Raw genomic sequence first — 23,181 nt, 5'->3', positions numbered from 1 at the left:
TTTGTACGTGAGAACACATTGTCAACGGCAATCTCTTTTTCTTTTCTTGTTGTTTAAACCGTTTTTTTACTTGTCGTATTAACCCTTTTGGCTTTGAGTGGACGGACTTCTATCTATGAGACTGATACACCTTTTCCATGGCGTATCCTTGAAAAATAAATAAATGGAGGGAGTACTATCTCTACAAAAATATAAGTAAAACATTCCATGGAGTCGTAAGTTTCCAACAACAATCACATAAACACCTCACGTTTCAAAGTAATACTCACTTTCAGTTGAGAGAATCTTTATCAAATGACGATAGGACAGCTATCTGTCAGTGAGAAACCAATCATAGAATTAGAATAAGAAGAAAAAAAAGGAACACTTCCTCCAGATCGTTAGCAGTGTAAAATATCCTTCTCTACAACAATGTGCAGTTTGGTGATTACAGAACAATGGCATCTAACACATACAGGAAAATCATATGTTGGGGCTACTGCTGCTACCACTTAACTACACAACCACATGACTACAGGAGTGGTGTGCTATACAGTTGTTGTAAGACTGTTGTCAATTGCTAAGTCCCTACCCGGTGAAGATCCTCATTTGCGTCTAATCTGAAAACAAATATGGTACTCCGCCCATCGCTGTTCATCATGCATGTTAGTTTCACTACTGTCAGCTTGGTTGCTCATGGATCATTATCAGCAGAGTATCTCGAGAATATATGTTGCCGAATCTCACTCCATTCATGTACATGAGCACGAGAATGGTGGCATCTCTGCTAATAACCTTCAGTGAGAATCAACAAAATTCAGCAGTCAATGCTTTCCGGAAGAATTCTGCACTTGGTTGAACTGAAGTTAACATTTCCAAATGTTAAATTCTGTAGTCCGCAGTTCAATAGTATGAAGTGCTGAAATGACTCATTATTTCCTAACTAAAGTACAAACTGTTTCATATGAATCTGGTAAAGAAGTTTAGAGACTTCTCTCCATATGCATTATAAGCAGTACTAAGAGGGAACTCAAGGTGCAGTTCATTTTGCAGGTGAGAAGTACTAAAAATCATGAGAACGAAAAAAACAACCATCAAAAGGGCAACTAAATAAGACAGTCATGAGGAAAGGCCACGGTGTACCTTATGCTTTAAACTTCAAGCAAGGGTCTTGTGTGTGGATTTCACTAGCTACTTAACCGCCTCCCGGAAGCTTATTTCTTGTTCGTGGCATGCTCCCTCTTCGAAGTAGAGGAGTTTCTGTTGAAAATACAAGTAAGCTACCATCCTTGGTTCCTGCTATAAAGCACTCTTCGGGGGTCACAGCTAGAGCAGTGATTGCCTTCCCAGCTCCATGATACCTCCAAACTATATCAAGAGAATGCATAGAACGCAGAACTATTTGCCCAGGCTCACCGGCGCAAACCATGAACTCTCCACAACAACTAAGTTCCATGCAATTGAGACGTCCATGGGCTGGTTGAGAAGCAATATGTTTTCCATTGATGGAATGCATGTGCAAGGATATGTCACTCTCAGAATAGAATACCACCCTTCCATGCCGTGATGCCAGCAATTTTGATAAACCAAAGCCTGAAGGATGCCGAATGGACCTGACATATCTCCCTTCACGCAGTGTATGGAAAATACAAGTTCCATCGTTTGAACCACTAACAACAATGTCCAGTTCCGTGCTAACAAATAAGCAAGTTATGATATCGTCATGACCACACAAGATATGAACAGGCCTTTCCAATATGACGTGATCATTTTCTGAAAGTTCCGAATTTCCAGATCTCATTTTCTTCTCACTTGGTCTGCCTCGAAATGCATGCCAGATCATAACAGTTGTGTCATAACTTCCAGTTGCAACCACATTCCCATCAGATGAAACTGCATCGCAGAAGTTGGTTAATTAATAAAAGGGGGGGCGAGAAATTCATAAAGCAATATGGATTGAGATGCACCGTTTACATTTACAAAATCCAGGCATCATACAAAGACAGAAAGGAAAGAATAAAACAACCTTGAATAGTCACACAAGAACTCAGGAACAGTCTAATTAAATGAGATTGCCGTTAAAATATTCTCCTGCATTTTTTGTATCTAAATTACTACCTGCGTATCGAAAATAGATGACATTTTGGACACTGACACGGTATTCAAGATGTAACTTTGACCGCTAATTTATATTGTAATATATATATATACACAAATCAAGAAAAAGTAAGATTCCAGAAATACTTTCGAGAAACTATACATATGATTTTAAAAACCCCAACCCAAATAATTAAAATGATATTTATGGTCAAAATTTTGTAAGTTTGACTGAAAACATGTCCAAAGCGTCATCTATTTGTGATATCTAGAGACTATGCATTAAGTAAGCATATGCAGTGGTCAATATATTTTATTCCTTACCAGCAACTACTTTGTATCTATGCGAGAAACACAATCAAGAGAGATGGATAATTGAATATGGCTCATTTCAAGAGGCTGAAGCCTAATGTTTATTGTTAAAATTGCAGATATTTGCTAAATGCTATTTGCTTAAATCTGGGAGCTTTGGAAGCAGGCCAGGTCCTTGGGGTTAAGAAGTTATTTAACGTCCCCACTCCTACACCGCCTTGGATGCGCATTCTTGGTGAATGCTAGAGCTACGAACTCCAAAATAATCTGAAAACTTCAAAAGAAAATGAGTGACATAAACTCGCTAAAAATGTCTACCTGCAACACAGCCAACAACATCCTTATGCTGCCTGATGCTCTGCACAATTCTTCCATCACAAAGAGAAATTATCTGGAAACTATTTTCCCAATTTCCACATAAAATCAAATATTTCTCGCTGTTAATTTGCATAGTTGCTAAGAACTGTCTTCCAAGCTTGACGTTCTCAGCTAGGAAAGTGCCAATTTTACGTGGGGAGATAACATCTGGACCAACACCAAAGAAATTTTCCTACAAAATATTAAATGTTATCAACAGAAGGATATATACTAATATGAAAATAATTATACATCTTGTAGCGCTGTAGTCAGGAAGAACCTGTGGTCCTGAAAATGTAAAATTTCCACCTAACTGCATTCGTGTTGTCAACCACAGCTTCTCTGATAATATGAGTCCTTCATTCATCAGAACAATTGTGCCATCCAACAAACCAATAAATAGTACAGCAGACATGTGGCTGATTGTGCTAGAAACACTTGAAGTTAATGTTATTGACTGTGGTGCAAAATACAGTGGATGAGCAATTGGGATAGGAGGCCCTCTTCTTGGATGTTTCACCCGGAAAATCTGGATAGGTGTCTGTCCAAAATTCGCGATCTGGTCCTCAATAGCATATTTCTGCAGCATGTCATCCATGTTTTCCAGATCAACTGCGCCTTCGTATGTCACATAGTAAAATATGTTTGATGCCTATAAAGAATAAAATATATGAATCAAATAACATTCCATTTCTAGAGTTTCAAAGTCGCTGGCAAAGTAACATAAGTGCACCTCGACGGCAGGCTGTCCCCGTTGCTTGTACCCAAATATGAGATCAATCCAGTGGTGGAGATTAGAGCTCACATATTCACTTTCAAGTGCTTCTCTGTTGATATGAATGAATTCTTCCGGCGAACCCTACATTTTTGCACGACTTAATTGTATGACTGAACACTGAAGATGCACATGCATACTAGCAGACTCCCACTTACAACATTAACAAGCATGCTAGATGTACATGAACATGAACTGACATAATTATGCAACAAAGTGCTCTTCGCAACATTACAATTTATGGAGTTAATTTTTTCAGTTGTGAATGTCAAAGCAACACTGGAGCAAGTGCTAGCTTGGTGTGGCTTGTGCTCAGGGTGTTGAGCCAGCCCACCCGGGTTCGAGTCGTGCGTAACACACTTAGACTAAACAGGGTGTTATCAGTAGTGTTAATTTGCTGGAGAGGTCCCATTCTTCCTAACAACGTATAGCCATGGAAGGGATGGGTAAACGTTTTATTTAAATGGTCAAAACAACACTGCGTCACTGCATCTGTCTTTTTAGGCATAGCTAGTCCTAGGCTCAGGTAAAGGAGGAGAGTTGTGGTAGGCTTCGCGAGCCAACGCAAAAAGAAGCCGCTTCATGGATATGTACCTAGTCCTGATAGGACTGCATGGACTATTCTAGTAGACAAGTAGCTCATCCTCAAGATCACAAGTATGACAATGATGTGGATAGCTGACAAAATGAGTATACATTACCTTTGCCCATGGAGGGAGAGCAACATCACCTAATAGTTCACCATCCTGCTTAACACCAAGATGGTATGAATTTGAATTTTGAAGAAACTCAGGCATATAAAAGAATTCAGGAATAAGCTCTTTGACATCACTTGTATTTGACAAGCTGTTTTTGTAAGCGCTGTCAATGCTCTGGAAGAGACGATCTGCATGATCAAACTTGCCACCCTATACAAGGAAGCGTCAAACAGGCATAAATTTAAGCAACTGCTTTGTGAATAATGTGAAAATGCTGCATGCAAGTACTATAAGAGCTCGTTTGGCTCCCATCATTTGGGTCTGGAATCAAAGAATTCATTTGTGATTCCGACAATCAACTTGTTTGGCTTTCATGGAATTGGTAAAATTCAATTGAAAATTCCATGGATTTCAACCCATGCCTAACTTTAATTCCTCTTGGCACCCTGTCATTTCTGTGGATTTGCCAAATGAAATGATCTCATCAATGCCATTTCATTTCTGCCAAATGAAATGAGGGGTGCCAAACGATCTCTAATAAGTATTCACAGAAGATAAATGGTGTTGCAATAATAAGAGAACACAATGCTCAATCAAAAAAAAAAGGATGAAATATTCCATGACAAGAACATTGACAACCTGAAAGCTACGATGCAGGGTTGTAAAAGGTTCGAGCCTGAGAAGGTAATGAAGAACGATTCCCATGCTAGAGTAGTGGGATCCATAATAAAAACTGCAGCAAAAAAATCATGGTCATTTAGTGCAACTAATGTGAACTCAGATAAAAGGAAAACCAAAGGAACATCTTTTTTCTTAAATCAAGAACTAACCTCGGTATATCAGGATCGCAGAAATTAAGATATCTATCTTCAAAAACCTGACAATAGTATATAATTTACATGAAGTTCTCATAAGGGATCCTAATCTAAGGATCAAAAAGGGGATCCTAACCTACCACATGAAAATAAGCGCTCACTAGTTACCAGACCTTAAATCGCTTCTCATCCAACGCACCAACCGGCTTCGAAAGATCTCTAAAAGTAGATGACACGTTGAAATCAAGATTTTCTGAGGCATAATCGGCCAGAACCCATGGAAATATAGGATACTGAGTTAAATCATTGTAAGATCGTCCAGCAAGGGTATTAAGACTCATTAGATACTCAAAATTACTGATTTCCCTCCTTCGCCATCTTTCCTTGGTATTCTCAGCCATCTCACGTGCAACTCGTCTGTCAACAAATGAAATGACACTATTTTTGTCTTTAATGCTTCCTTTAGGGAACAAGGCATCATTCCGGAGAGAAACTAAGAGAGACCCAGCATTTTTAACATCCTTTTGGGAGGAGAAGTTCAAAAATATAGGTGCATTTGAATCATCAAAGAATATCTCCATTGCAGTATACTGTAGAAGGTAGCGTGTCCAGTGAACTCCTTTTATCTGAAAAAATGGAAGAAAGAAGATGAAAAGAATAAAAAAAAAATAGGGTGACCGAGAAAGGGGTGGAGATACCTTGGCTATGCTCCATCTTCTGTGATGTTTGATTTTATTGGATTGGTTTTGCATCAGCCCGCCATTGATTCTAATCAAACTGTCTCGGCATCCATAAAGTCTCTCCGCACCTCCCAGCTCATTCTTGCTGTCGGAATCTTTCTTATCTCTGAATTTGCTAAAAACAGATGATCCTCCAGTTCCTTCAACCAGAAAATCAAAAGAAAAATGAAGAACGGTTCGTGTGATATTTAACTGTCCTGCTAGTTTTCTCTTTGGGGTTACAAGAACACAATGAACAGAACATAGCACCTGGAAAATATAGAGCAAACAGCAATCAACACATGTCTGGTAGCTGGAGGAAAAATGTATATGAATCTTTTTACCTTGGTATAATCATTATCTGTGTTAGTAGATGATGTGTCTTTCTTATTCTGAACTGGAGCGCGATGATCTGACAAATCTGCAGCATTATTCAGGTTTTGGTTCTCTGAAGGATTGTGGGAAGATTCGCTTGTATCATTGGTGTCTTCAAATGGTCTATAAGCGCTGTCATCTGTGATTCCTCGCACACCTTTCAGAAGGAAACGCTTCATTTTCTCAGGAACTTTGGTGCTAAAAGAAGGGTGGTCATCATACGGCTCTGTGCTTTCATTCCTAGAGGATGAAGGTTGACAAAGACGTTCATCAAACATGTAGTTCCGCTTGAGCTTGAACCTCCGCCGCCATTTATCTTCTGTTTTGTCAAGTTTCCAGTGAGTTACAACGTCATTTGGAAAGGGGTTTGCAGACCACGGCCCCCTCTCATCAATCAGAGCACGGAAAATGTGTATCCACTTATCCTGATGCAAGAAGCAAATAATTAGTATGTAACTATAAGTTCTCCAAAACACAGGAAGGCATTGGCAGCATTTGACTTACAGCAACAATTTGCTGATCCTCGTCAAAAGCAAGTTCAGAAGCTGCTTTTCTACTGTCATCTACGGAAAGCACAGAGGTGATGGAGAAATGTATCTGATCATCAATGATCTGCACTAGTTGTGTCTCCTTGGTAGAATATTCGTTAAGTTTAGAGTGAAGTTCTCGCAGCTTCCTTAGGCGTTCAGCCTGAACATCCTGCATATGTTTAACCTCATAAGCAGCCTGAAAGAAAACAAAGATGATTGTTTGTCAGCACTTACCAACAAATATGGAATTTAACATGGTTCATACAACAAAAAAGAGTAAACCTATACATCACGGATTATCCCCTACCCAACTCACCACATTAAGAAAATGAGAAGGAAAGACAAACAGCCATACAGTGCGCAATCAACCACCGACGGTCGAAGTTGCACAGCTTGAAACACAACCATCTCAATGAAATGCTAAAAGTTTCAAAGACAGAAACAAAAAGGTTCTGAACAAATATAAACAGAAGGACAAAGGAACAACCGTGGCAAGAACACGATCCTTTTGTATAAAACTGAGAATGAACCCAGCCTCTTTATTGCTGTTAACTTCAATGGAATCATCTCTTCCCAAGATATTAGTAACAAGCATGGACTTGCCATATATGATAGTTTCAAGAATCAAGTGTGATAACACATGGAAGCGTGCACCATCATCAAGTTGCCCATAATGAGATCGAACTATGAGTAAAGACCTGTAACAACAAAGGAATTAGAATAGTGTCTCACACAAGCTTATAACAAAGCTCGAAGTTTACAACGTACCATATTAAAAAATGCAGCTTGTTTTTGCTTTGTTCATCTTCTGCAATTAGAAATGGAAGCAATGACATGAACTGCAGAACGCACTTGGATGCATTTTCTAATCCAGCTTTGCAGAGGTACAGAATTACAAGGTGAAAGAAAATTCTTGGGAATATCTCTTCCCTCAATATTGTAGCCCTGTCGGCAAATATATTCATTTTTGCAATACCACCAGATACAACAACAGCCGCCATTTCTGCAGCAGGGACCACCAATTCACGTGCCCTTTGCCCCAGAGATGGGACTGCAACACTTTGGGGACTCTTTGGGACTAATTTGCTTGGTCCTTTTCCATTCAAATTACACATAATATTCCATACCTTGTCAAAGAAGCTCCACCAATCATCACTTACTTCATCCCCATCAGCAAATTGGCAAGAGCTCCAAGGAACACTGAGAATTTTCATATTTGATGAGGGTGAGTGTCAACGTCTAGTTACTCTAAGTTTAAATATTTTAAAAATTCTAAAAAATTCAAGTGAATGAAAATACGTTGTTCAGCTTGAGAAGCATGACAACTTTAACATATAAGCTTAAGGTTGAGTATGCACGGAGTGGCAATATTAAATTGTTTCAGTACCAACCTAGGCAACATATATTTCAGAAAAAAAATCTTGGCAACAAATGTACGTAAGAAATAGATGCATGTGCTAGTGGTGCTGGTGCATGTTGACAAATATGTATCTTTATTTTTTCCTTTGAGATAATACCAAAGCTTGGCATCTCGATGCAGAGATAAATAGAAAAAAAATAGTATATACAATGAATTAATGCTGTTGGCAGGCAGCACCAGCCATACTTCCTACTCCCTCCGGACCTATTTAATTGACTCAGATTTAGTACAAAGTTGTGCTAAATCCGAGTCAATTAAAAGAGACTAGAGGGAGTATTTATCATGTCCAACAAGCTGACAACATATAAATGCTAACTGTTGAAGAGGTGCTCATTACACAATATAAGACGTATCTTACAAGGCCAAGAAAGGGAATATGGCACACAAAGCCATGTGCATCGATCCTGAAACAATGCCACAGAAACCCTGATAATCTGTCTTCCCAACATAAGCTGTATGGATTGTTTAGGACATAAGAAACCGTATGAACTTGAAAAGAAAAGATAGAGAGGGTCTCACATCCTGCAGCAGGAAGAGTGGCGCCATATGATGTACACTGATAGGTCGATATGACAAGTACAATTCAGTGCCATATGAAAAAGATCACTAGAGTGAAGGATCAGGGTTAATATACCTGAACAAGGAGGATGGAGGCATGGGATAAAAGGATCTAGCATCAAACCCAGGTGCTGAGAAGAGATAGGTGATAAGGCGGCAACATGTGCTGCCATAAGGTGACCATCTCCTAGTGTATGTCAACAGAGCCCTTCGGTGGATGACCACTCTTGCGATCCCTCTGCGATGTGCCTTCCTTTACCACAGCAGTCGCAATGGAGGTCTAAATCCGTGCCAGCCGTAACAGGGTACAGCTGAGAAACGTGTGCAAGCAGTGGAGGCACTGGGCAAGGAGCGATAGCTAGTGAGCATTAGCATGCGCAATGAATCAAGGTGAACTGCTGAGAGTGCAATGGCCTCCTCCAATCACACGAAGATCAGCCTTGTTGCGCAGATATGTAACTCCCAGGCCAGCAGGCAAGCTATGTGGAAGGAAGTCGTTAAGGCGTAGAGTCTCCAAGCAGGAGTAAGTATATAAAATATCCATGTTGAAGTGCATAAGTGGATTGACTAACGGTTTCCATCAGTTCGAACTTTTGGTTGTGTTGGTTAGTATGTGAAGCTTGACATGGTATCAGAGCCAAGGTCTCAAGTCCTGTGTGGCGCAATTTATCCTAAAATTATTGTTGCCCCTCCGTCCATGTACAAAGCCTCTTGTGCCTACCTCTGAGTTCCACGTGCTGGGTTTCTCTTCTCCCGTCACACGTCTGACTATTTCCATCAGTTCACACCCTTGGTTGCGTTGGCTAGTGCATGAAGCTTGACAATCTGCACGTTAGAGGAAGCTGACACCACATTGCGGACATCTGTCTATTGAACTTGTCCAGAGTGGAGTCTATCAGCCAGAGAATATACCCCTTACATGGAAAGGTGGGCAATCCACATATACAGTAACACCCCCCCACTCAGCTGTGACTCGATGAGGCCTACACGTGAATAGAATCTCACGTATGACTCCATAAGGCCTATACGTGACAGAAAGAGGGCAAGAGCATTTTTGTAAAATTGCGAAAGTCAAAGACTTGAATCCAAGACCTGTGCTCTGATACCATGTGAACCTGAAGTCTGAACTGATGGAAAGAAAGTGGGCAGTCCACATGTATACAACTAAGAGTTTGAGTTGTGGCCCATGCATCCTTCGTGAGCCATCATTGTTTTACATTGAGCGGTTCAAAGGGAGACGTTGCCTAGGGCGGCGACATCTGTAACACAACAGGGGTAGCAACCTGGTGGTGGCGGGAGAAACTGTTATAACCCCCTGATCGTTGTTAGAGAGGTATTCATATATTATAGTTTCCCTAGTAGCTAGGAGGTTCTCCGCATGTTTCACACATGTATATGTACTATATATTGTGGCCTTTGGGCCCCGTGGAATATAAGTTGCATATGCCCTAACATGGTATCAGACCAAGTTAGGTTTTTTTGGCCACGCGCAACTTGCGCAAGTGGATACCCATCTCCGACTGTCTCCTGTCTCGTCTATGGCCATCTCCCTCAGCGCCGGCGCCTCTTCCAGCCCGCCGCCGGCCTCTCCTGTCACCAGTCGTCCTTCTCCCGGACCGCCGTAGGCCTCTCCCGCCATCTGCCGCTGGCCGCTCTCTTCCCGGCCCGCCGCCGGCCGCCCCGTCGTCCCGCTCTGCCGCCGGCAGCTCTTTCACCAGCCGCCGCACTCAGCCAATCCGCGGTCGTCCCGTCCCCAGCCGTCTCCCTCACCAGCACAGGCGCAACGCATCCCGCTTTTCGATCGTATGTGCTTGTGCGCTTGATTTGGATGACCAGTCCATCCCGTAAAAAAAAAGTCTGCATCTTTGGGCACGATGTCCTGCTCTCCTTGTCCGGTGATTCTTGATGGTGTTTCTTCCGCCGCTCCCATCTTGCACTCATGTCTTCCCTTGCTACTTGGTGCTTGTCCGTTGACTTCGTCTTCGTTGGCTAGCCACTCTCTGTCGACTCTCGCGGCTTCTTCTCGTGGTTGTGGCCGCCTTCCGCCGACTCCGTCTACGTTGGCTCGCCATTCTACATCAACACCCGCGGCTTCTTCATGTGGTAGTGGTCGCCTTTCACTGCTCGCCGTCCTACATCGACAACCGCAGCTTCTTCATGTGGTAGTGGTCTCCTTTCACCAACTTCATCTACGTTGGCTCACCGTTCTACATCGATGCTTGCGGCTTCTTCACGTTGTTGTGGCCGTATTTCGCTGCCTCCGTCTACGTCGACTCGCTCTACACCGACTCTCGGCATGCGGTTCTGACCGCTCTGCATTGACTCCTCTCGTGGCTTGTGCCCGAGTTAGTAGTCGCTCTTCGTCGACTCTACATGATGCTTCCATGGATGCTGGTGGATCGCTCTTCCTAAGTCGATGCTGCTTCCGATGTGTCGCTCACTGCGCATGAGATTGCGCAACTACGGTGTCTACTTGATGCTTAGGATTCTTCACCGACAGGTTCTGCAGGTTCTGTTACTGACTTTTCTAGCAATGAGAGACCACCCTCTACTCACTCAGGTACACCACCGGATACTTGATACTAGAGCATATTTTCATATGAATTACGATTCTTCTACTTCGTCCTTGATTCGATTTGTAGAGTCTCCTATTCATGTTCTTACTGTTGATGGTACTCCCCTCCTAGTCGTTAGTCGAGGCACTCTTAGCACTTCGTCGTTTCATGTTCCTTCGGTTGCCCATGTTTCTCAACTTACCATGCAGCTCTTTTCTAGTGGTCAAATTGTTGACTCTAGTTGTAGTGTCAACCTAGACTTTGATTCATGTTCTGTCCAAGATCGTTGCACTGCTTGGTGCTGTCCCCGACGTCGTGATGGCCTCTGGGAGCTTGACTGGCTTCGTCTTCCCTCCGCTGCCACCATGTCCAGCCTCTCGGCACCCATTGTCGCCTCTACTACATCTTTTCAGTAGTGACATCATCGTCTTGGACAATTATGTGGTTCTCATCTCTAATCATTAGTTCATCGTGGTGTTCTGGGTCTGTCTCAGGAAACGCTTCTTTGGATTGTCTCGGTTGTAGGCTTGGTAAGCAGATTCAGCTACCCTATTCTCATAGTGAGTCAGTGTCTGAGCGTCCCTTTGATCTTATTCATTCCGATGTTTGGGGTACGGCTCCCTTCGCTTCGAAAGGGGGTCATTGCTACTACGTTATCTTTATCAATGATTTTTCTCGCCACACTTGGATATATTTCATGTCTTCTCGTAGTGAGGTCTTGCCTATATAAAATTTTCTTGTTGCCATGGTTCGTACCCAGTTCTCGACTCCTATTCGTGTGTTTCGTGCTAATTCTGATGGCGAGTGTATTCTCGTTCGCTGTGAGCTTTTCTTGTCGAGGAGGGTACTCTTGCTCAATTCTCCTCTCCTGGCGCTCATGCTCAAAATAGCGTCGTTGAGCGCAAGCATCGTCACCTTCTTGAGACAGCGTGCATTGATGGTTGCCGCTTCTCTTCCACCTCACTTTTCGGCTAAGGCGTCTCAGTGAAGTCTTGGGTTCAAGTCAAAATTGCCTCTGACCATGTTTAGGCCTTATCCAACCAGATGCGAGAGGGAGTGTTGAAAAAATAACTTTATGTCCATGTTGTACAGGCCTTATCGGAGCCACACAATAGAGGGGGTTATGAAAAAAAAAAACTAGACCGATGGGGGAGGATCCTTCATTAAGAGCGTATGTGAGGTACAGATTTCCACCCGCAAAATTAAATTCACCCACTGGGATTCTGTCGTAGCATTGAGACTAGAAAAGAAACGTGTAGGCTCCATCTGGATTCGAAGAACATCGTGGGGTTCATGGGAAACATGAAGCGGAGACGCGAGTTAAGAGACCTTGCAAACAACAAGAAACAAACAACGCATTGTGTGTGGCAAGGGAAGAGACAAAGCTCTCATATATTTCAGATTTTGGCCCCTTTTGTAAGGAGGATGTCTCTATCTATTGGAAAGATGAAGGAGTAGAGGAAGTTGCATCTTCGCCTTACAGCATTTTACAATACTACCCCTAGATGTACTAATGCGGGGGGATACATGATTATTTCCCTAGTGAATATACTGGGAATATTCCGTGAGTCCTGCTTAGTGATCTACTACCTCTTGTTGGTGTGAGACACGAGCAACCCGCGGTGGCGAGGCGCTGCCTAACTGTAGCGTGGGGTTGATGCCTCCAGTAGGCGCGGGGTTGACACGCCATGGCTCGATGTTTCTCATAGGAGAGGAGCGCTCCATGCGCTGAAGCTTCTTGTTGACGCAGAGTTTGCGTGCCGACGCTTCCCATCAGCATGGAGTCAACGCTTCGTGTATGGGCACGCCGACAAAGGCGCACCTGACAGCACGGAGTTGATGCTCCTTGTCGGCGCATAGTTGACACGTCGTGCATCGACACTTCCCGTCACTGCAGAGTTGATGCTCCGTGACGCTCTTTGTGCATTGATGACTCCCATAAGTGCAGAGTTTTTCCACTAAGTCTGGAGAGATGTTGAATCCAGTAGCGCGGGGACCCCCTCTCCAACATATAAGAACTCAGGTTGGGACAAAGGTGCCATCAAGCTTCCACCAGTGGGCTAAGAGCCTATCCACGTGAGAGGGGTTGTTGAAGTATATGTGGAATGCACAACCTTCTCTATCTGTTCAGACTTTTGGTTCTACTGATTGGTGTATTGAACTTAATATGGTATGGGAGAAGAGGTCTTGGGTTTAAGCCTCGGCTTTCGCAATGTAGAAAAAAAATACTTGCCCTCTTTCTGTCCATGTTTAGGCCCGATTGAGCCATACGAGAGAGGCGGTGTTGAAGTATATGTGGATTGCCCAACCTTGTCTATCATTTTGGCCTTTTAGTTCTAGTGGTTGGTGCCTCTAGTGGAAGTGGAATCAGCACTGCCTCTGAAATTCTTTCACTGGCTCGCCAACCAGGACATATGCTCGACGGCTGACCGCCTCGCCCGCCGGAAGCTTCTGCACCACCTATGGTGTCCCCTGTGCGATCAAGCGCTGGAGAAGATGTGTCATCTCGTCCTCAAGTGCCCATTCGAGAGGTGCCAAGAAAAACACAATAGTAAAAAAGAGCGACGATCAATGTGATTGTTGGCCCAAGTCGCATCACATTAGGCCTGAAGCTGAAGAGAGCCGGAGCGAGGGTAGAATAGATGAGAGTCACAGCCCCACAAAGATAACGAAGAACGCGAAGATCACTGTAGTGAAGTTGTGTGGGAACAGAGACGAACTGACTTGGATTGTGCACAACATGAGAAATGTCAGGACAGTGATGCCTAGATAGAGAAGCCCCCCAAGAAGATGATGGTACAGAGTGGTGTCCATAAGGGGTTCACCATCACCAGGACAAAGATGCAGACCAACAGGCCAGAACATGTACAAGAGGGAAATAAACAAAAAGTCCCTATACAATATGTAGTTCACACACACAGCTAACAACCCCGCTTTAGCAGTTCTACCAGCGACCTGGGATGTTCACTAGTTTTCTGTTTCTGTGCATGAAAGGCTCTAACCCAAACTCTATACAACAACAAAGCCTTTATTTCCAAACAAGTTGGGGTAGGCTAGAGGTGAAACCCATAAGATCTCGTAACCAACAATAACCCAAACTCTATCTTTCCAATAAAATGTAACACAAAAGTATTTTCCATTTTCTGGAGAAAAAAATACTTAATAAGTACAAGGGGTGAGAACACTAAGCAAATAACACCCAATAAAGTTACAAATACTCTGCAACTAGCTACGCAAGATTTGCATACCTAACAACAGTAACTAAGACGTAGGAAAACATAGGGAAAGAACTGTACCTTCTACACTGACCATTGCTCTCAGCATTTAAAATTTCATTTACTGTACACTTAATATCTTCTTTCCATTTGTCATCAGATGAAGGTTCATCTGTAGTACTAGGAGATGGAAACTGTAAACAGATAAAAACAGTATGAAATTTGTATGTAGAATAATTTCTTTTCTGTTCAATACAAGTATTTCGAAGTTTACCAAGAGCTTAATTCCTATTTGATTGAAAAGCAACTCCTGGATAAGCTTCAAAAGATGTAACACGTTATCACAGCCAGGCTGTGAAAGGAAAATATTTTCTTCGGAAGATGTCTGGAGCAGGCTCTCGACAATATCATCAAGTATGTCCCGCAGGAAAAAAGAACTTGATAATTGTCCCTGCAGATTTTAATCTCAGTAATGTCATCAGAACCAGACAAACAATATGTGGTACCAAGCTATTCATATATAATGATTAAATAAAGGAGATAAGACCAAACCTGGTCAAATTTCAAAAGGAAAAAATGAGCTGTATCTTCAAGCTGGTGCCAGCCACCTTTTACAGAGCTCAGGTAGTATGACAGGACCAAAGAATACAAGTTCCTGACAAGAATTAGCTCATTGATCTCCACATTGTCCGGCTCAACTTTAGAAACTGATTTGTAGTCCTTAATTACATCAAGATTTGTCGATGTCTCAAGCCAAGAGTTCCAACCATGCTCCTGCAAAAACATTAAAGGATTAACACACAGCAAGTAATTTATATAGAGATAAGAAAATAATTCGGTACCATTAATGCCTCAATGTTTGTAGGGTTTGAATAGAGTAAACCAAGAAGGTTAGTTAAGATTCCCATGCGTGCCGAAGAATCTTGACAAGACTGCATATATTTGAAGATGCAAACCAAAATCTGAGGAAGGAAAAAACGACCCAAGCTTGAAGGGTTGCAGTTCTTATCTCTTGAGGAATCAGATTGAGAATGCTCTTGTAGGACCTGTACAAAAAAAAAACAGCAGACCAAATTTACAGTTTTTAACTATAGTAAAAAACGAAGGTAAAATAATAAAAATGAAGCAGTAACATGACGCAAATTTGGAATATAACCTGCTTTGGACTGCTTCCACCAAGAAGGACATCGAAAAAAATAGCACTTAAATTATCTGAGGGTGGAAATTTCAAGAGCCTTTCAGATATAACACAGAAAAACAATCGGGGTGCTGATGTTATTTCTTTTCTGAAGTTTTCAGATATGGATCTATATTGTCCCGTGGGAAAGGCAAATAATTTTGCTGCTTTCTTCTCAGATGGAATCCCAACCAAAAGCTTTCCAAGGAGCTGAAGCCCCAACAATCTGATTGGCTCAAATTCCCTGAAAAAACGAACAAGGTCAGATATACCAAAACACTTGATATCTATATCAAACAAGTATGTTATATGTAGATATAATGTGTTTCAATATCATGTTTATTATCATAAGATACAAAATCCAGTGATACAAAAAGAGGTCCTTGATCTAATTTTCAACCATGAACTTTGGAAAAAGTCCAAATACAACCATGAACTACGAAACCGTCTATATTACAACCCTGAACTATTGAAACAGTTTACTTAACCCGCTCGACCTAATTAGAGTTGTTTTGATCTGATGTGGTGCCCCAGTAGGCATGGTCTATCTGGGTTCAACAAGAGACCGGTATCCTCTCTGCAGCACTCTCGTCTTCCACAAATTGAATAATCCATAGGCAGGGAACGGCACGCCCTGTTCCATTTAAGGAGCACTGTGACTGAACCTTGGTCCCACAGTTAACATTTTTTAAGAACGAGACAAGCTCAAGGGAGAAAAATTGTCCACATAGATGCCACATCATTCAAAAAACACATGTTTTACAAACATCAAACCATCTGTCAAACTAACTAACTGAGGGGTAAATTGAACTGTTTTCATAGTTCAGGGTTGTAGTATACTAGTCAGTTTCATAGTTCAGGATTGAAAGACAAAGTTTTCTAGAGTTCACAGTTGAAGAGTAAAACATAGAGATGGGTGTCTATCTTACAAAAACTTGTACATGGAAAATATGATTTGCGCTGAATATATTAGACAACTGAACCCATGATAAAGTGAACTGCTTTATTTTTCTGGCCATATGATTTAGTATTCAACACTGCAGGAAGCAAGGTCAAAATATAGCAGTGGAAGCACTCATCTATGTGTTGTTTTCAAGTTTATCAAGTATCTGATAACTTTACACAAGCAAGCAACTATTTCTAACCATGGTCAAGTCCCATTGGGTCTAATTTGCATGATAAGCAACATCTGGATTTATATGCAGTGTATTCGTAAGCGGGAACTACTGTACATAATGAAATTAGCTTTGTATGCCAATCAATGAAAATATATTACCTCTGAAGAAGATTTAAGAAAATACAACAGCCACCAAGGACATTTACGTGTTCCAAGAAAGATGACAAAAGTGAACCATGTGAAAGAGCGGGAATGATCATGTTCAGTATGTCCTCGATGCATGCTATGTCTTGGCTCCTCTCGAAAAATGATGCAAGAGCACCTATATCAGCTAGAGAAACCTTCAGCCTGTGAAACAAGACGTTTGTTGCATTACGAGCTAAGTCTGTCGAAATGCTTAGAGATTGCCGATTCATGATACATTGAAGCAATGGAAATAAATAGTTGAACTACAAGATATCGGGGAGAGGGAAAAGAACTTCAAATCATTTTAAAGGTTTTTTTTAAGTTGGATGTACTTACTTTATGCTCATTTCGGCTAAACTCAGAAGGAGTAACCGAAGCTTGCGAATTTCTTCTATCTTGGGTCTCTCTCCAATAACTTGTTTACTAATTGGATGCAGCAAAGGCTTGGAGCCAACGACATACTTAGAATCTATCTTTTCCCAATAATATTGTCGTAATATGTCAATAATCCTAGGAAGTCCACATAGTAGTGGTAAAAACCTTCCATCCGTTTCAAAATATTGTATCAAGAATATATAAAGATCTCTCTGCACTTCATAGTTCGAATATAACCATATTTCTGGATTCAAATAAACTTGCGAAATAGCGTCTTTCAGAAGAACTTTCGACATGCCTGAATATGGAGGAAATTATATTAACAATGTGCAGCTTCATCGCACACAATGAGAGAGAGAGAGAGAGAGAGAGATTACCGCAGTTCCTTACAACATCAAACATATACTTCACTGCAGGAAGGGTTTTCATATTTAACAGCTGAGGTGGAGCAGCTTGAAGCAAGAAACCCAGAATAGATAACCCTGAAAGAAGATACATCTGTTGTTGATTCGATACATTTCCATCCAGAACAGATGCGACAAGCTCAATGACCTCAGCTGCCAATTTATCATTGATGACAGATGTATAACAATATTGCCCACCATCAGTTACAGAATCACAAAATTGAGTGAAGAGAGGGAAAAATACAGAGACTCCACCAACGCAATAAATAATATCCTGTGGCAAGCGTCTTGAGCATAACTTTGTTCCGCCAATGATTGTTGCTTCAACTGTACTATTGTCAGCACTATCAAGTGTGGATGACACACTGAACAAAGTCTTGCTGTCACTAGCCTGAGGATATGGAGAAAATAAAATTACTTTATTGATCAATCTGAGCTCTTTGTAACACCAGAGCTCACAATCTGCTCAAGGTTGACCGACAAGGAGCAAATTCAGACACATATGGCAAACCATGGGATTTGTTTCCACACTATAGTTTCCCTAGAGTTGCTATGTTTAGTTCCCTTAGGTCCAAATTTGCATAAACTCTGCTGGGCCAATTCCAATTCCAATTACACTATAGACTACACATGGGTAATTACTGTTCATAATTGAGTGATACACTTGATGAAACAGGTGCAACATCATGCTTATCAGGAAGAGAATGGAACCTGTGCATTAAGACCGAAAATTATCTTTGATGAAATGCCATCTCGTGCGTCCAGAATTCCCCTGTACAATGAATCATCACCATGGAAAGAGTACATATAACTTGGTCCCAGATTATATATGCCGTTTATTTGCTCTGACGAGAGAGCATCAGAAAATACATAAACTGGGCCCATTTGACCAGTAAAAGCAAAGGTCCTTTCAAAACCAATAGAAATAGGCTCTTCACCAACAGGCCTCAGTTCTGTACCGATGGTGCAGCGGGTCATTAGCTCATTGACTTTTGCATACCTGAAAATAGCAACAATAAGTTTCAGTTTTGCAAGATAAAACCAGGCAACATAAAATCTAAACAAACCTTTCTAAGAAAGCTCAAAATACCCTTGCCTTGTCTAAACTGGGGAAATGGCCAGATAAAGTTATTGTATTGCAGAGAGTTGGGATATACCCTATGCTACAAAGCAATTCGGGCCATACTACACTTTGTGCCTATACAGTTACAACAATACATCAGATAATACCTAAACAGATGTAAGCACATGTTTAAGGACCCCAACAGTATCTTATATCGATGTAACAAGATGAATAAATAATTACCGTACCCTATATAAATATGAATAGCTGTATGTATATATATTAGGCCCCAATGTAAAATAGATGATTTGAACATTATTGTAAATTATGAGTGCAGAATAATTTGCTCACCTACACTTCTCAGATGATACTAGCTCCCCATCAATATAACACCTCAGCTGGCTTCCTCCGGAGAAAGCCCTTCCTAGTGTATGAGTAACAGAAAGGAACTTCCACTCTTTCGGTGGGAGCTTGAGTTGTAACAAAACACACTGTTGTTTTTTATTGATGGACTGTCAAAAAAAGGTTAAGACCAGACTTAAGCATAGGATAAAAAAAATGCATGGCCACCGAACCAAAGATATCTACAGCTACCATAGTGGAAACAAGAGTAAAGTACCGTCATATCTCAAATGCCTGATTCCAGATTTAGGCCAACAAATAGATGTAGTTTTCCATTGTTAAAGGTAATCTTATCTATTTTTGCCACATGGGCTAGCACGTGGCAAAGCAAACATAAAATTCTCACTCCGCCATCCAAGTTGAACTTGGGCCCATCGCAGTAGCCCATCGGTGCATACTTACCACCAGCAAGTTCTTCACTGCCTTATTCTACACTAGTGGTTATAAAGTTGAGAGGGAGGAACGAAAAGGTTTAGATATCCTGGCCTTTTTCCAGGCTGCCATGTCAACCATGTGGTATCCAAGGTTGAAAACTGCTTTGAAACCAACGCTACAGCGCTAAATGCTTTGATATTTCAAGTTTAGGGGGATATGATATCCTGTTTTCTAGTTCAGGGCGGTACAGACTGCTCTGCCGGTTTAGGGTGGTATATGACTGATTCCTTTGTAAACTCAATTGTATTTTGCATCCACATATTGTACAATGTAGCCAGAGATTTTTTGGGAGACAATAGGTCTACCTCTATATATAAATTGTCACAACTTAAGAACTTCCGATGGAGTTGTAAGAATAGGGATCAGCGTAATTGCATCAACAATGGTCTATTTACCCAACATTAGTAACGTGTATTAGCAAGGTTTAGTGGAACGAGGTGTATTTCTTGGAATTTTTCTTATGCAACTAGTTAAAATGTTCGTTGAAGCTGTTATCATGTCAATTTCCACGAATCAACATTAAAGCTGTTATTGTGTCTGTTTCCACTTAGTTGCAAGCTGGAAATTCAATAAATTGTGTTGAAAAATGATCGATTGATGTAGTCAAAATGGTGATTGACGATTATTTAATAGCGCAAAGGAAGACATTTTATCCATGTACTAGCTAACAGAAGTCATTAATCTCATAAACTATAACTCCAATTTATGAAGTACCTGATTTGACCCAAAATAAAGGAGAAAAAACAGCATTACCTCATATACAAGAGCACTTTTGCTAAGCATGGCTGAGCACCCCCTTCCATCTTCTGTGCAAAAGGAGAAAAGCCCCATCATACCATTTTCTGGGAAATTTTCTACCCTTAGCCAGCAAGAAAAGGATAGCCCTCTATTATAAGGCCATTGAAATGGAGATTTTATTTCTATACCCTGTAAAGGAAACACAAAGTGACAGAACGTCACCGCATTAAATTTTGTATGAGATTGTATGCATACAATTTCTGTGATATATAAAATATTCAGAAGACACATGAAGCTGAAACGATCAAAATGAAGTTATTGTCAAGAACATCATCATGTTAAGCAAGAAAAATGAAAGGATAGTTTAACGCATGGTAGCATATGCCTAAAGTCTTACAGCAGATAGCAAACATGTACAATTGACCCAAAAATACGAGAGTTCAAAACTTGGCATGTTGCTACTTCAACCATGGATAACAATAAAAATAAATTCTAAATTGATAAATAAGCACGATAGGACGCACAGAATCTTGGCCACTGAACTCAAAAAAAGCTTCTGGTCCCTTTTCCTTGAGCATGTGGTTGAGACTTGTTAAAAGCAAAGGAGTATGCTTCTGCTTGACACCAATCTTCTCGCTACGTAAGAGGGCAAAGATTTTCCGGATATCCTTCCCACATATACTGTGTGCCCCAATTATCTGAATCAACTCTGCAATTTCGATAACTGTGTCATCCTTTTCCTCAATTGAAAACCAATCCAGAAGAACACTAAGCATCCCTGCTCTGAAACAGCAAGTTCTATTTGAAATGGATTGCTTGAGCAACTGCTGCAATACAACAAGCCCATAATGCTGAAGTGATGTGCTGCTCTGCCAATCAGAAATTGTTGGATGTTAGAAAAATGTAAAACATATAGGTAGAATTTATCGAGGGAGTTTGAGAGGGGACCTTTTGTAAAACGTTCAAAAATAATATAACAACGTCCTCATTCTGGGAAATAAATTAAGAAAAGAATTGTGAGAATAATACAAGAATGAAGCACACAATAATAAAATGGACTCGGCAATGATAACGTCATGTTGAACTGGTTCAAGCATACTAGCCTTTATTGTTGTTTTCTCATTTATCTCAAACTTCCCATCAACTAGCATACTAAGCAATGCATCCAACAGCCTCCCACTTGGCAACCATTTGTAATAATCCAATAGCAAGCTCTGTAAAGTTTGATAACCCGCACCAACTAGCACTCTGAAAGCGGCCTAGACAAGACAAACCAAGACTAATTAGCACATCAGACAACACTACTACATAAAACATACACCAATGTGATTACCTTTGAAGCCTTATTTCCTTTAAGCAATAAGGTTAATGTCTCAAGGACATTAAGGACCAAGCGCTCACCAGTTGCCTCATTGAAAGTTCCGTTCAATAAAGAGATAATATGTAGAAAGCACCCTCCATTGCGAAATAGATTTTGATAATACTAAGCAAAAATAGAGTATAGAAGCATATTTGTCAAATAATAATTCATTTATAGTTGGAAACAAACACTGCTCTTATTTTTAACAGCTATATGCACCTACCACACGGTCCATCATAATGATCTCTCTCATGCTGACCAGTAAATCAATTAACAATTCCGAGTTGACCTTTTCATGTTCATTTGCTTGTGTGAAGTTCTCTAAATATTTGGAGCAGAGATGCAACTTTGCAGCATGATCTCGTGCCGAAGATGGAGGCAACTGGTCGCAATAAATGAAAAAGTTAGTTTAGTTTCAAACGGTATAGAAGATTACCAAAGAGAAATTTGAGATAAACAGAGTTTTACTCTAAATAAGGCAAGAACTTGCTCCACTAATTCTTTTCGGAGGTTCTCTTCTTGGAATAAGTTGAATAAACACTCAATACAGTCAGCATTGTGCAAAACTAGAATTCTTCCATCGCTAGATATAGTTACATAATCCTTAAGAAGGCTTAGACTTAATTTTAGACATGTAAGAGTGTGACCAGTTCTGTCCTCACGCAAAGTCATCTCAATGTTTTTTTCCCGAAAACCATCTTTATCGATGACAATGTCAGGACGAGGCAAACTCCTGGAGTTTTGTAGTCCTTGTGCTTGAAGGCATGCGACCTTAAGTACTCTAGTAATTCCATCCAAGGATTTGAATGACGCAAGAGTTTGTTCTGTGGCAAGTTGAAGAATAACACGGCAGCATTTAAGGAGAATGCTGACCACCACTGCATCAGAAACACAATGCTCAAGTGCATCTAGTAGTGCTGAGCATTCTGGCTACAAAGAACAAAAGAAATATAAAATAAGGCTTTTAGAAAGAAAAAACTGAAAATAGAAAATATATCATCATTACTGATAAAAAATAATAATATGCTTATAAGGTCGCAAAAGAGAAAAAGTGTTACCAGGTTATATGTGTTCTCATTAAGTGTCGCAGCAAACTCCAAGAAGGAAATAGCTTCCACATGAAGAATGTTAACATCCGTTCGGTATGAGCTTTCAGAATCAGTTGCTATCTTATTATTTCTAACACTGTCATTTTGGTTCTCTGTAACAATATGAAATTGGATGTCCTCGGCAGATGACCCAAAATAGAAACAATCCTCAGAGAATATCAAATCCCATACACCTTCCTCTCGAAAAGCTGTAAGTAGAGCTGGCGCTAAAACAAGAACCCTTCTGAATGTACGGATCGTATATAGTTGAATGGTCTTGGCTAATATCCTGAAGCATGAGTCACATGAGGAGAGCAATCATCAAATGAGTTATTCTTAAAATTTCAAATATACAGATATGCAATGACTTGAACTCGGATAATAATCATGCTATAGTTGCTGTTGCGTCAAACTAGTCAACTTCATAGGTA

General features: G+C 40.8%; 1 protein-coding gene across 5 annotated transcripts in view; it reads right to left on the bottom strand.

Annotated features, from left to right (window-relative positions):
* Positions 1–208: 208 nt before the first annotated feature.
* LOC127312161 (BEACH domain-containing protein B) overlaps positions 209–23,181 on the bottom strand; it is a 28,786-nt gene continuing 5,813 nt past the window's right edge. Inside the window, exons 9-40 of one of the 5 annotated variants that reach the window (XM_051342622.2) lie at positions 22,721–23,039; positions 22,131–22,592; positions 21,886–22,044; positions 21,636–21,785; positions 21,406–21,561; positions 21,251–21,292; positions 20,827–21,171; positions 20,318–20,491; positions 19,079–19,239; positions 18,376–18,664; positions 17,638–18,055; positions 17,222–17,558; positions 16,859–17,047; positions 15,562–15,826; positions 15,248–15,451; positions 14,958–15,179; positions 14,680–14,856; positions 14,487–14,599; positions 7,426–7,857; positions 7,145–7,355; positions 6,632–6,853; positions 6,097–6,552; positions 5,732–6,022; positions 5,207–5,659; positions 5,049–5,095; positions 4,858–4,951; positions 4,222–4,428; positions 3,479–3,604; positions 3,026–3,397; positions 2,707–2,938; positions 1,123–1,872; positions 209–824 (exon numbers count right to left, since the gene is read on the bottom strand). In XM_051342622.2, the coding sequence (XP_051198582.1) occupies positions 1,175–1,872; positions 2,707–2,938; positions 3,026–3,397; positions 3,479–3,604; positions 4,222–4,428; positions 4,858–4,951; positions 5,049–5,095; positions 5,207–5,659; positions 5,732–6,022; positions 6,097–6,552; positions 6,632–6,853; positions 7,145–7,355; positions 7,426–7,857; positions 14,487–14,599; positions 14,680–14,856; positions 14,958–15,179; positions 15,248–15,451; positions 15,562–15,826; positions 16,859–17,047; positions 17,222–17,558; positions 17,638–18,055; positions 18,376–18,664; positions 19,079–19,239; positions 20,318–20,491; positions 20,827–21,171; positions 21,251–21,292; positions 21,406–21,561; positions 21,636–21,785; positions 21,886–22,044; positions 22,131–22,592; positions 22,721–23,039 (8,023 nt within the window). In that variant the 3' untranslated portion in view covers positions 209–824; positions 1,123–1,174. Of the gene's footprint in view, positions 840–1,122; positions 1,873–2,706; positions 2,939–3,025; positions 3,398–3,478; positions 3,605–4,221; positions 4,429–4,857; positions 4,952–5,048; positions 5,096–5,173; positions 5,660–5,731; positions 6,023–6,096; positions 6,553–6,631; positions 6,854–7,144; positions 7,356–7,425; positions 7,858–14,486; positions 14,600–14,679; positions 14,857–14,957; positions 15,180–15,247; positions 15,452–15,561; positions 15,827–16,858; positions 17,048–17,221; positions 17,559–17,637; positions 18,056–18,375; positions 18,665–19,078; positions 19,240–20,317; positions 20,492–20,826; positions 21,172–21,250; positions 21,293–21,405; positions 21,562–21,635; positions 21,786–21,885; positions 22,045–22,130; positions 22,593–22,720; positions 23,040–23,181 lie in introns of those variants that run through there. The other 4 variants (XM_051342623.2, XM_051342621.2, XM_051342624.2 and 1 more) reach the window with 4 other exon arrangements.

Source organism: Lolium perenne, chromosome 7 (genome assembly GCF_019359855.2).
Source record: "Lolium perenne isolate Kyuss_39 chromosome 7, Kyuss_2.0, whole genome shotgun sequence".
NCBI classification, from domain to species: domain Eukaryota; kingdom Viridiplantae; phylum Streptophyta; class Magnoliopsida; order Poales; family Poaceae; genus Lolium; species Lolium perenne.
This window is presented reverse-complemented; position numbering and strand designations above follow the sequence as displayed.